Source organism: Gracilinanus agilis, chromosome 2 (assembly GCF_016433145.1).
Source record: "Gracilinanus agilis isolate LMUSP501 chromosome 2, AgileGrace, whole genome shotgun sequence".
Taxonomy (NCBI): domain Eukaryota; kingdom Metazoa; phylum Chordata; class Mammalia; order Didelphimorphia; family Didelphidae; genus Gracilinanus; species Gracilinanus agilis.
The window spans coordinates 679,352,254-679,364,543 of NC_058131.1; the positions used below are offsets into that span (position 1 = coordinate 679,352,254).

The 12,290-nt window shown below is 48.2% G+C and overlaps 1 protein-coding gene across 1 annotated transcript in view; it reads right to left on the reverse strand.

Moving 5' to 3' along the window:
* Positions 1 to 218: 218 nt before the first annotated feature.
* The window catches only part of NEO1 (neogenin 1), a 199,360-nt gene continuing 187,288 nt past the window's right edge, over positions 219 to 12,290 (reverse strand). The window contains exons 24-28 of the mRNA XM_044660264.1: positions 11,056 to 11,148; positions 7,698 to 7,856; positions 2,698 to 2,961; positions 2,301 to 2,437; positions 219 to 945 (exon numbers count right to left, since the gene is read on the reverse strand). Of these exons, the coding sequence (XP_044516199.1) occupies positions 862 to 945; positions 2,301 to 2,437; positions 2,698 to 2,961; positions 7,698 to 7,856; positions 11,056 to 11,148 (737 nt within the window). The 3' untranslated portion in view covers positions 219 to 861. The remainder of the gene's footprint in view (positions 946 to 2,300; positions 2,438 to 2,697; positions 2,962 to 7,697; positions 7,857 to 11,055; positions 11,149 to 12,290) is intronic.

The window sequence follows — 12,290 nt, forward strand, 5'->3', positions numbered from 1 at the left end:
CTGACGGCGGCCTAGGCTAAAGGAAGAGCATTTCTTAACCCAATTCAAACGAAATGGAGTGCCAACGAGGAACACCGGAGGCCGTGAGGCTTCCCAACGCTGCAGGATGCGGGAAGAGGACAAAACCGGAAACAGTGACGGCCCTCCCTTCCCTCCGCTTCCTCCCCCTCCCCAAACCCTCCCCAATACGGAAACTGCACAAAAAGTGACAACAAGTCTTTCATGGTTACATTTCATTCAAACAGATCTGTAATCTCACAGTGATGAGAGGAGAAAGTCAGGCCTTTAATAATTATAATAAAAAAATAATAATAATAATAAAAAAGCTTACAAATAGCAATGCAACATCCCTCCCACTGGCCCCCCTCCCTCCCAAGTGATGGACTGACTGTTGGCGAGGACAGATCACTCAGAACCAGAACAAACAGAACCCCAGAACAAGCCACACTGTCAATGATTTTCCATACACAAGAGAAACAAGCAGTCAAATGTCAGGCCAGGCTGTGGAAAACAACACTCTAGTTTTTCTTTCTTTTTTGGATTACATAAAAGGTTTTCCCTTTTTTTTTTAAAAAAAGATAAAATAAAATAAGAAACAAATAAATTGTACACAAATGCCAAGGTCCGATACTCGATAAGGGCGGCGCCAGCACGGTGCCGAGCGGAGCCTGGCGGGAAGCTCGGCCCGGAGGCGGCCTTTCCCCAGGACTCCCCGAGGCCTCGGAGGCAGAGGGCCGGGCGGCACGGCGCGGGGTCACCTGGGCGTGTGCTGGCTTCTCCTACTCTGTACAAGTCCTCGCTCCAAGGCCCAGTGCCGAGGCTCCGGGAATGGGGTCTGGAGTCCCGTCTGGCTGGAGGCGCTCACGCCGTCGTGATGGCATTAAGGTCCTTCATTAGTCCTTCCAGGTGGGCCATCTCTTTGGTCAGCTCGTCCGGTTCATAGCTCTGTGGAAAAGGTCACAAGTGAGTGCGGGCCCCTGGTCAGGGTCCTCCACACGCCGCAGACCTCCAGCCCCTGCTCTGCGCCCTCCCCACGGCCATGGGTCAGCCAGCGAGGCCCGGAACCTTGGAGAGCAGGAGGGAGGCCACGAGGCGGAGGGCAGAGAAGTGGGGCTCGGGTTTGGGCCCAGGCAGGAGACAGAAGGGCAGTGTAGACAGCAGTGGGGGCAGGCTGGGGGCCGTGGAGACCAGAGGGGTTGGTGGGGCTTCCTGAGCAGAGGGTGACCGAGTCAGAGGAGGTTTCAAGAAGGAGGGTCAAGGCCAGCTGGGAAGTTATTGCCACGGTCTGGGTGCGAGTGAGGACGGCCTGAACTTGGGGCTGGGCTAAAATCCATGTGAAGGGAGACACGCAACAGATCTAACCGGGATCCCTCAGATGGGGATCAAAGGAAAGGGGAGCCGAGAGGCCTGAGGCTGTAAAGGGGGGTGACACATCCCTAAGGGAGCCGGGGAGGCGAGGGGAGAAGCCCTCGGTCAGTCCTATGGGACACGAGAACGAGCCTGACGGACAGACGCTGGGCCAGCGGGGAAGCTGCGGCCTGTTGGGCCGAGGAGCCGGTGGGGCGGGGGTGGGCAGAGGGAAGCTCCCGGGCATCTGGCCGTTCATTTATATTAGAAATGCCAAACACGCAGGTTATTTCTTTAAAGAAGATTTTAGGCAACTTGAGAATCTGAAGACAAGTGACGAAAACCAACTCCTCCCCCAAGAGTTCTGGCTCGAAGCTCTGACTAGCCTGGTCTGTCCTCAAGCTGCCCTGGCTGGCTGCTCCCAGGGGTCAGTGGGCAGCTCGGGGGCACCTGGGGCCTGCGGGAGGAGGGAGGCCGAGAGGGCATCCTCTCCAGATCTCGCCTTCCTTTTCTCCCACTCACTTCTGACAGCCACAGACTGGCCACAAAGGATCTTCTAGCCCGCTTTGTGCTGCGGGGGCTGATGGAAAGCCTCGATCCTGGCCCAAGCCCGGCCCGGCCTGGGGGACTCTCCGCAGAGGGCCTGCCTGCCACCCCCGCCTAATCTACCTCCCGGTGCCCACAGCCCAATTCAGGCAAGGGAACACTTGGGGATTCTGACCCAGTTAGCGAATGGAAATTAGTTTTTAGTGTCCAGCCTGGGGCAGCAATTGAGGAGACAAAAGTCCGTCAGATTTTCCATCTACAAATGCTGCCCCCCAGAGCGGATGCTCATGTGGGGTGAGCGATGACTGGGGGGCTGAGGGGGACCACGGGACGGGGCTGGAAGGGGACGGATTGGCGCTCCGTGCCAGAAGCTCACGGGGGAGCCGAGTGGCGGACGGCCCACTTACACTCTCCGAGTCGTCCAGCATCCTGGTGGTCTCTTGCACGTCCGGGGCGCTGGGAACGATCACTGGCATGGGAGGCCGGCTTCTCCCCAACGTCCCGATGGACGCTGTCTTCACGGAGTGGAGGTGATGGTTGGGAGCTGAGGACAAACGTTCGCACCATCAGGAAGGTGCTTAGTCCCGGCCTCGGCAGGTACAGGGGCGCGACTCCCGTTTGTGGGGCCCTCGAGCCCTCTCCCAAGGAGGGAGGGAGGGGCTCGACGACCTCGGGTGGGGCTGACGTCCCTGTGAACCAATCTGGTGGGAAATGATCCCATCCGCCAGCTTGTGGGTGAAGAGCCACCCCCCACCCCGCCAGGCAGCTGTCACCCCGAGGCTCGGGCCCCAAGTTCCCCCTTACCTTGCTGGGACAGTAACGGTGTGCTTGGTAAGGCAGGGTCATAGGTAGGAGGCCCTGGAGGTGGAACTGCTGGCACAGCGAAGCTCTTTAGGGGATGAGAGGGCCGGACGTGGGCTGTAGGAAGATTGGGGCCGGAGCCTTCTTCCTGGGCACTGGCCAAATAAGAGGAGCTGGGGGCACCCTCTGGGTCTGGATGGTCAGTACAGCACGTCTGAGACGAGGAAGCTGGCAAGGTGTCCGTACTGGGGGTATTCCGAACAGATTCTATAGCCAAAAAAAGGGAGAAACATGAGCAATTCTTGGCTCAGGAAAAGTTAAACCTTAGGCTTTTGGCCATTTCTAATTGGGGGGGGGGGGGGCCTAAATTCGTCATCCAGACTACTCGGAATGCTGCTTTTCCCAAAGGAACTAATTTGTAACGGTGTGACATTCAAGATGGGCCACTCTGAAACCCCCAACAGCGCCAAGATCTGGCCTGTTCTTCTCCCCCTTGGCTGACACTTTACAAGGCACCAGGCAGACTCTTCTCTGAAGGCACCGACACTCATCTATCGGGGCACATGGCAGAGAAAACCTAGAAATAACTGGGATACACTCTGGGCTGGAGCAAGTGTAGGAGAAACATCCAAACAGAGTAAAATGAAGCACGAAGGGGAAGATGACCAGAGCTGGCAGGAGCGAGAAGGGGGTCCCCAGGGGGAGGGGGACGAGAAAGGCGGGGAGCAGCACGGACCCAGGTCAGGAACACGAGGCTCTCACAGATGATGCTAAGGAGGGATGTGGTCACATCCGGCTAGGAAGGCAGTCAGGACACTGTGGCAGTTATCCTGGGAGAGACAGGAGGAGCCTGACAAAAGCCCACGGCAGGGGGTGAGAAGACAGATGAGGTGGCTGCATTGGTCTTGGCCACCAAGCGGGTGTATGGAAGTGGGGCAGTGGCTGGCCAATTGGGGACAGCACTGGCCGGGACACAGCGAGGGTGAGACAAGCACAGGGCACCAGGGTGATGACGTCCAGCAGGCAGCTGCCACGGAGGGTTCCAGGTCAGGGAGAAGACAGGGAAGCCTTTACACTGGAGTCCTTTGAAAGAAGTTGCATCTTTGGTGTGTGTTTGGACAAATGTAGCTGGAATCAGGGAAGGGATGAGGCCGTTGAATGAGAAAGTCTAGAGAGAGAAGAGGGAAGGGCCAAGGCCAGAGGCTTGGGGATGGGAACATCCCCGCTTTGGGGATTGGGGGGATATGAAACTGGGAGAGAGACTAGAATTTCTCTGAGGTAAGCAGATGAGGAAAAAGAGGTAAGGGAAGCCTAAACAAAAAAGGTTTCTAATGGCTAAAGCCCCTGACAAATAAAAGCTAATGGTTCTTAATTCTCCCCAATTGTTCTACAGCTTTAGATAATCACTTCTGTGTTTTACTCTAACCACCTTTACTTAGCAAACATTTAGGAGGCTCCCAGTCCCTGACCCCAGAGTTCTGGACAGGAGTCCCAGCATACTCACTGAGTGGGAAAGGACTTCAGAGGCACTGAAGCCAGCCTGTGCTTGGAGGAGAATCTCCTGAAGCCAGGATGCTTTGCTTTTGCTAGAGACCTCTGGTGAGGGGAATGCACAGCCTTCTCAGACCATGGGACATCTCAAATTGTTGGGGAGCTTTCCTTGACATCTCATGGCTCCTAGTACTACCCGTTGTTCTCGCCAATCTCTCCTTCTTCCACAGGATAAGCCCTTCAAATACCTGAAGGTAGCGGAGTCTTCTCTTCCATGGAAGGAGCTCTGGGTGCAGGCTTGCCAACAGACCACCCCTGAAGAGCCCTTTCTTCCTGCCTTCCCAAGAAACCCTCAGCTTCCATCCTCCTGGTGGTCTCCTCTAGGCCCTGGAGCCCCTCGGCTTCTGTCCTCCTGGCGGTCTCCTCTACCTGCCTGTCTCCTCTACCTGCCTGTTGGTTTCTGGTCTCTGAGGGTCAGCCCCAGGCCACTATGACCAGCGGGCCTGGACAATGACAAGGACTGCTTGCGTACAACCTGGGGATCACACAAAGCTGGGCTATGACAGGCAAGATGGGCAGCCGGGTGAACCTCGTGGGGAAGAGGGTCAGTGGGGATGAATGGAAACAGTCAGAGCTGGAAGGGGCCTTTACGAGGCCAGAGGAAACAGAGGCTCCGGCACCTGGGGAGCAAGTGGGGGAGTCTGTCTGAGCTAGAGGAGAGACCTTCTCCTCGACAATCGATTCCCATCTTGTCTTTGTGGCACATTTCAGTGGTGAAGCCTAGGCGACGGCTAAGCTTTATCCAGTGAGAGAATGTGTGAATGCCCGAGAGCGGCCCGAATGCCAGCTCCCCTCACTGTGCCACGCAGACAGGAAACCTAAGACGGGGTGGGGGCAGGTGGAGAAGGGGGGGCCAGCTCTGTGATTCTGCTCCATCCAAGGAGACCCTGGGCTCGTGGCTGCCACCTTCCTCTTTGCCCCAGGCCCAGCCCCATTATGAGCAGCGGCTCTCTATGGCCCAGGGAGCAACACCTCTGGGAGCAGCCTGATCAGATTAAAATGCAATTGGGAAATATTCCTCAAAATAAAAAAACCTCCACGGAGGTTGCTGTTCGGTCTTCTGCATCACTGTGTCTCTGAGTGTGGGCAGCCTTCTGTGCAGGTCTTTCCTCCTAGCCACAGAAGCTCAGGTCTGTCCACATGAAAACAAATACCAGGCATCCCTCCTGAGATGGAGGCAGCCCCGAAGGAAAGGAAAGGGGAAGCTGTGCCGAGGCACCGAAGGTGAAAAAGAACTGGAGGTTTTAGGAGACGGAAAACGCCACATGAGGGAACAATCTGGATGTGATAACGGCAGCTGGGTGGCCCAGTGGATAGAGCAGCGGGTGCTGGAGCCAGGAAAATCAGAGTTCAGATGAGGCCATGGATACTTCCTAGCTGTGTGACCCAGGTCAAGCCACTCAGATTTGCCTCAGTTTCCTCAACTGTAAAACGGGAGGTTGTAATGGTGTCCAAGGATCGAATGAGATGTGGCGAAGCACTGAGCCCCGTCCCTAGCAGAGGACGTAATAAATGCTCATTCTCTCTCTCCTCCCTTCCCCTAAGAAAGCCGACATGATGTGAGGCAATGCCAAGAAGGGCCTAGGGTGGTGAAGATCAAGGAAGAGATAATCCTACCACAAGGAGAGTATTTTTCAGCTCTTGAGGAGGCCACTAATAATACGCTGGAGAATGTGCAGGAGGACAACCAGGATGAGGGAAGAGCCTCAAGTCCATCCATTTAATAAACTGAGGATGTGTTTTGAGAGAGGCTCATTCACAGTCTTCAAGTATGTGAAAGGTGCCCAGACTTGTCTTTCTTGCAATGGGAGAAAATGGCAAGAGGCAAATTTAGGCTCCCATGTCAGAAAAAGTCTCTTACCAATCAACACTCTTCTGAAATACAGGGGGGCTCTTGGGAGGCAGTGGGCGCCTCTTCCTTCCAACAAACACAGTGGTGGGGGGTGCTTCTGTACAGGCCAAGGTGGCCCATCCTCCTATAAGACCCTGGGGTTTTGATGCTTAGGATTAAAAAAGGTTGAAGATCCTTTGAAAAATTGACCAAAAAAGTAACATTTTAGTGAAACCCCTTATAAAACTTCCTGAAACCATATATTGACAGATGGATAAAAGCAAAGGTCCTAAAAAAGAAGAATGGGATTGTGAAAAGGTGTAAAGTATATTTTTATACATCAGAACCTATTTCTCATTCCCTTTCTTTTGCCTCTGAAAGTTACTGTGTCCAAGTTATTTAAATGAATTAAAAGCCTGCTACTTTAGAAGCACAGTGAGGCAATCTCTTTTCTAAAGAATCCTTTTGAAAGTAGACTATTACTTCTAATTTTTCCATTGGTAAATGGATTTTCATGTACTGAATTTTCTGTGTGGAGGGCAGCATTATTTTCCTACTATTACTGTTAAAACTTTTTTGTACTCTTACATGATCACGATTAATGCTAAGCAGGTTTCAAATGAAGAAATGCCACGCCTGCCACACAGACACAAAGACAAAGTATCCTCCATAGTAAAAGGTCCAATGAATACGGAAAAGACCCCTTGAGCACTGTGACCTTTCACCTGCTGACCGCCCACTCTCTTCTCAGGACTCTTGATCCCATGCTCTGTGGTTTCTGTAACATGACTCCCCCTCATTAGACTGTCGGTTTTTTGCTTTTTCCCTGCATCCCTCCCATTCAGCCCAGTGCCTGGCACACAATAAACGTTGCTGACTGATTTCCAAGCTGAGATACTGTTAGTGAATGAGGCTTTCTGCTAACTTCAGGCTGTCTGGCTCAGGCCTGTGCTCTTCAAGTGAGCCCCACATTGGAGGCTCGTCTATCACTCAACACAAAACCAAGGTGAATGTCTGGAATGGTGCAGAGGGGGCACCCTTGCTGCTGCTGCTGCCCAAGACTGGCAGGCTGGTCTTCCTGCTCTCATAGGCCCGGCATTCCTGATGTTCTCAGAGATGTCAAAACAATTTCAAGAATTGAACTGAATCCCAAGGGAGACCCAGTTTACTATGTTACTTATCCTGCTGACTTATCCGATTTTACAATATATCTAAAAGGAAAAAACTCCCATTTGTAAATATCGGGTAACAATTAATTATGCTTTTTCTTTCTAAGTTTTCATGGATTTAAAAAAAAGGAGAAATAAACAGTGAAGGGAAGTACTGAAGAAAGATGCAAGTTTATGCTCTTAGAAAAGGGAGGTTATCTTTTAGTCACATACCTTTCAGTGAACAATCAAAACAGGGGAAAAATGTTGGAGGTGAATTTTAGAGACAAAAAGAATCAGTTTAGGAAAATCTTAGTTTTGTACAGCATGTGTGATGCTCATCTGCAACAGAAGGGTGAGGAAAGCTCCCAAAACCCATGACTAGGCCGGGATTCTCATAAATTCTTGAACATTTTATTTCCCCCAATTCTTTATGGATGGATTCTTGCTGGGCCTGAATACTCATCTCTCACCTGTGGAATTAGCCCTGTCTGAATGGGACAAGGATGTGCCAATGGGCCATGGGCTGCCCTGAAGGTGGAGATGGTTGCGGGTCGGAGAGGCGAGGCTGCTGGAGTGGAAATGATGGTGAGGGTTATCGAGGGAATGGATGGGATGGGCACTAATCACAGCTGTGGATGAACACAAGACAGAAAAATGCTTAACATACCTTCACAGACACACATACATTACAGTAACTTTACAACCAGTCACTTCCCTCCCAACATATGATCCAACAATTCAAGGCCCTATGAAAAGGGACAGTTATTTATTGTTTTGCATTAATTTTCATGTCAACATTCTCTATGAAAACTACTTGCAATACAAATGCTATTTTAGCTGTTTCTCATATGCTGTAAAGGCATATAAAAATAGAAGTTCTTTCTTCAAGGAAATTATTAAACCATTCTGCTATTTTTTTAGCTGAAGTGCAAGACACTTGATGAATATTAGTTGACTGTATGAAAGAATGGTGGTACATCTGTAATACATACAAAATGGTATAATCTGGTACCCAAAGCATAACTCAAGAGGTTTTTTCTATGCCATCAGCTTAACCAGCAATCCTTGCTAGAGTCAATTCATAGACAGAGAATCTCTTGCTTTCATTTAAACATACCATTGTTTTGAGATTTGCCTGGAATCTTTGCTCATCTCTATACTTTGTCTGATAGGGGCTTGAGAAGAGTTGGCTACTCTGGGTGTGGAATATGAATTTAAAGTTTGAGGGAATTCATGGTCTTTTAAGAAAGTGAACATAATTCTTAATAAAGGAGCCTTCTATAGGAGATGGCTTCAAAGAAATTGGCTTTATACATGGGAGCCAAACACTCAAGTCTGGAGTCTGGGGAGAATGAATGTCCAACCTGAGCACTAAAAATGGTTTTTATTTTCACAGAATTTAAACTACAAACATAATACATCTTTTTTTACTTTGTACAAGGACTCTATGATCACTATGATTAAGCCTTATTACCTTTCTGAGCCTTAGGAAAATAACTTGTCATCAGGGTAGTGCTTAAGGGTTGCTGGGTCTCCGTTTTTAACCTTTATTCAGGTACAAACAAGTTAAAATAATCATCAAGGGCAACCTTGAAGAGGGAAAAGGTATAGACTAGTGTATACAGCCTGAGGATGAGCGAGTAGAAGGTACCATCCTACACCACTGCTTTGGAGCTAGTAGGGAAGGCTCAGGGCTGGTCCATCATACCTCAGACTTAGATCATTTGCCTTAGCTTATCCCCCTCCTCCACAAATCCTTATCCAGAAGTCTGGATGCCTACCACAGGGCTGGGGTCCCTATAATTTGGAATGATGGCTCTTCTCTATTTAAGCTAGCCAAGAGAAGCAGCATGGAGCAGTGGAGCTGGCCTCTGGGGTAGCAGGACCTGGCTCCAGAAGACAAGTGTCCCTTTGCTTCTCAGGGCCCACGCAGCTTTTGAAGAGCAGGGGCTGATCTGCACTGTTGTCTGGTACTGATGAAATCATAGATTTGGGGAAAAAAATGAAAAAGGCCACCTAAAAGTAACAAAGAGACTGCAGCTCAGTCATGTGCTTTTCTTTTAAATTAAATCCATCTTTCAGGGATCAGGATGTACACCAAAGAATGAAAGTCCCTACAAATCATTTAAACAGGGCAGTGCAGCAGGGGAGCCAGAGCCAGTGCTGCTCCCAGAAAGCCTTCTCTTTGGAGGCCGGGGTTGAGGACATGAGGCTTTACATCATCAGCAGAGAAATACTGCTTCACTTCTGAAGCATCAGCAAGAGGAAGACACAGGGATAAACCTACCGAATCCTCGCTGGAGAGTTCAGGTTATTGAAACATCTCCCAAAAGACAAAGCTCAAAGTTCTCAACAACTATCTTCTTTCACAGGGCGTTTCTGGGTTCTTAGCCTCTTCCCAACCACCATGTCACCAGTTGCTACATCCTACAGGAGCCAGGTCAGCTGAATTCTTTCCCCTGGGCAGTCCTCAGGCTCCTGGGCTTAGTCTGCTAGAAGACCCCACTCTACTAGTGACCAGGATACACAGGTGCCTCTTAGTTTAAGATGCAGTTCTGCACTGCATGATTCTCAAAACCCAACAACAGGAACAACAATTAGATTACTGCTATCAGGATTATTGAATTAAGAGAGATGACTCACATCTGCTCTTTCCTTCCACCCAACAGTAAAGTTGTAAGAATACATTAGTAGACTTTATACTTAAGCATACTACACCATCCCTGAAATAATTAATAAATAAAGTTGACCATATTTCCCCAACATGTATAAACTGGGAATGAATCTGGAAATAAGGATGATCACTGTTTTGTTATTTTTTTAAAGTAAAAATGAGCTTTATAAATATGATGTATATATATATACATGAAAACAATGAATTATCATTTGAATCAAAATAAAAATTAACTGTAATTTGTTGATTTATTACTTCTAAAGATATAATAAATGACGTGATAAAAAGAACATGTTAATGGTTGTGGGGTACCCATGAAAGGCAAATCATTTTTTATCTTTTCTGGCCAGAGGTTAGAGTGCCAGGTATAATTTCCTTCTATTTTTACCTGAAACATTCTCATAGGTTCTAGTAGATAGCTTTTCTTGAACAGAAACTGATAGCTGATGAAGAGATTCTCATGCTTGCTAAGTAAGTTTTTGGGACCTACCTCAGATACAACTACATGTAGAGGGGGATAAACTTTTCACTAAGCTTACTGAGGAACAAGGTAAGAATGACTTTCCTATCATTGGGAGAAGGATTATTCATGATTACTTAAATTAAAATGGCACTCCATGCCACAGGAAAAAAAGCCATTTTTTCCTAAAATTCCCATTAAGTCAAAGCGTTCAAAGGACTTTATTGTCTTTAAAATAATAAAATATTTTTAAGAAGCTTATCAGTGTTAAATAGATTATTAGGAAGGCCAAAATCTGTTTAAAAAAAAAAAAGAAAGAAAACTCTTGCTTTCATGTATGTTGGTTCACTCTTTACATTTCTCCATCACATGCTGCTTGTTGGGATGGTTAGCTCTGATTTTAATGTAGACAATCTACTTCTCTGGCCTGTGACTCCCTCACTACATAAGAAAGGATGACCACCTCAGTGGTTTTTAAAACTTCCAGGTAAGTGATACTTGCTTATAAAACAGTGTCAACTAGAATCTTAGCAGGTTTTTGATTGGCAGGCGATTAACAGTCTTGCAAGCTATCATCACTGAATTTATTCATGAACATTGATATTAGGACAAAATTAAGTTCAGCATTTGCTCATAGCTCATTCCAAATCTAGCACTACAAGTGGATGAGTTGACAAAAATACAATAAACTTACGTTGAGGTGGCTGAGAGTCAAAAGGCATCATCATTTTTGGTCTCATTCCTCGCCTTCCAGCCAACGTAGACATGCTATCCTCTGATTCATGCCCTGAACATCAAAAATCAGTTAGTTACAACCTAGTAGCCAGCCCAGCAGTACCATTTAGAAGCTTTACTGGAAATCATTTAAGTGGTAGAACCAGGAAAAACAGACAAAATGGTTAGTTACACTAATGAACAAAGTGGTTCTCAAAATATTACTAAAATACAATGTTTCTGAACAAATGGTACTTTTTTCCCTCATTAAAAGATGTTCACTACATGGTCAGGGTTCTATGCATATATGCTGTGAGAATAGAGGCAAGGGATGGAATTCTTGGGGGGGGGGCACAGAATCTTGGAGCAGGAGCCTAAATGACAGTTGGAAGAGCAGAGGGAGTTCTGGGAAGGATTGGCCTGAGAAGGGGGGTCTTCGGGGGTAAGAGCTCAAGGACGGGAGACGAGCTCTGAGCAAACTAAAGGCATCTTTGAGCGTTCCTGACCTAATTGGGAAGATCTGCTACCTTTGTTCACTGCCATCTTGATATCACCTCGGTCCAAGATCGTGCCAACCAGTGTTTGGGGGTTTCTGGACTCCATCTGGGAGCAGATCCCTAAACCCCCTCTTTCCTTGAACCTTGCCTCACAGAGACCCTTAACAAATATCGACAAACTAATTAGAGATATTGGGCATAGGCTTAGTGGGAAGGGCAGGTAAAGCTTTGAGTTGAAACAGACCTGGTCTCCTTAGGGCCAAGGACCTGAAAGGGGTTAAGCTTTAGGAAAACCTACCCACTGACCACCATCATTTTCCTTCACCCTTATCCTTTACCTTGTTATCTTGAATAAACACAAGAAAAGTCAGACAGTGTTTAGGATTACTTGAGAGACAGTTAAGGGAAAGAGTGCTGCAGCTAAATCAGGCAGTGATCCATCTTTAAGCCTGACCACCCGGGGTACAGAGTGGGGAGGCTTATGCGAGCCCTGGTTCAGAGCAACAACGAATTGGGACACTGTAAAAAGGAAATTGGAAAAAACCATCTAAAAATGTATATATTTCTATGGACAAGGGAAATGTATCAAAACTACATTTCCCTTGATCCAACATGGTCCAACTGGTTTCCGTTTCCGAAGTCTTGACGCAGGGGAGCGCTTAAATCTCGTGGGTTAGGAGGGAGTGGCTCTCTTCTTTGGCGAGTAGGCGCTTGGCTA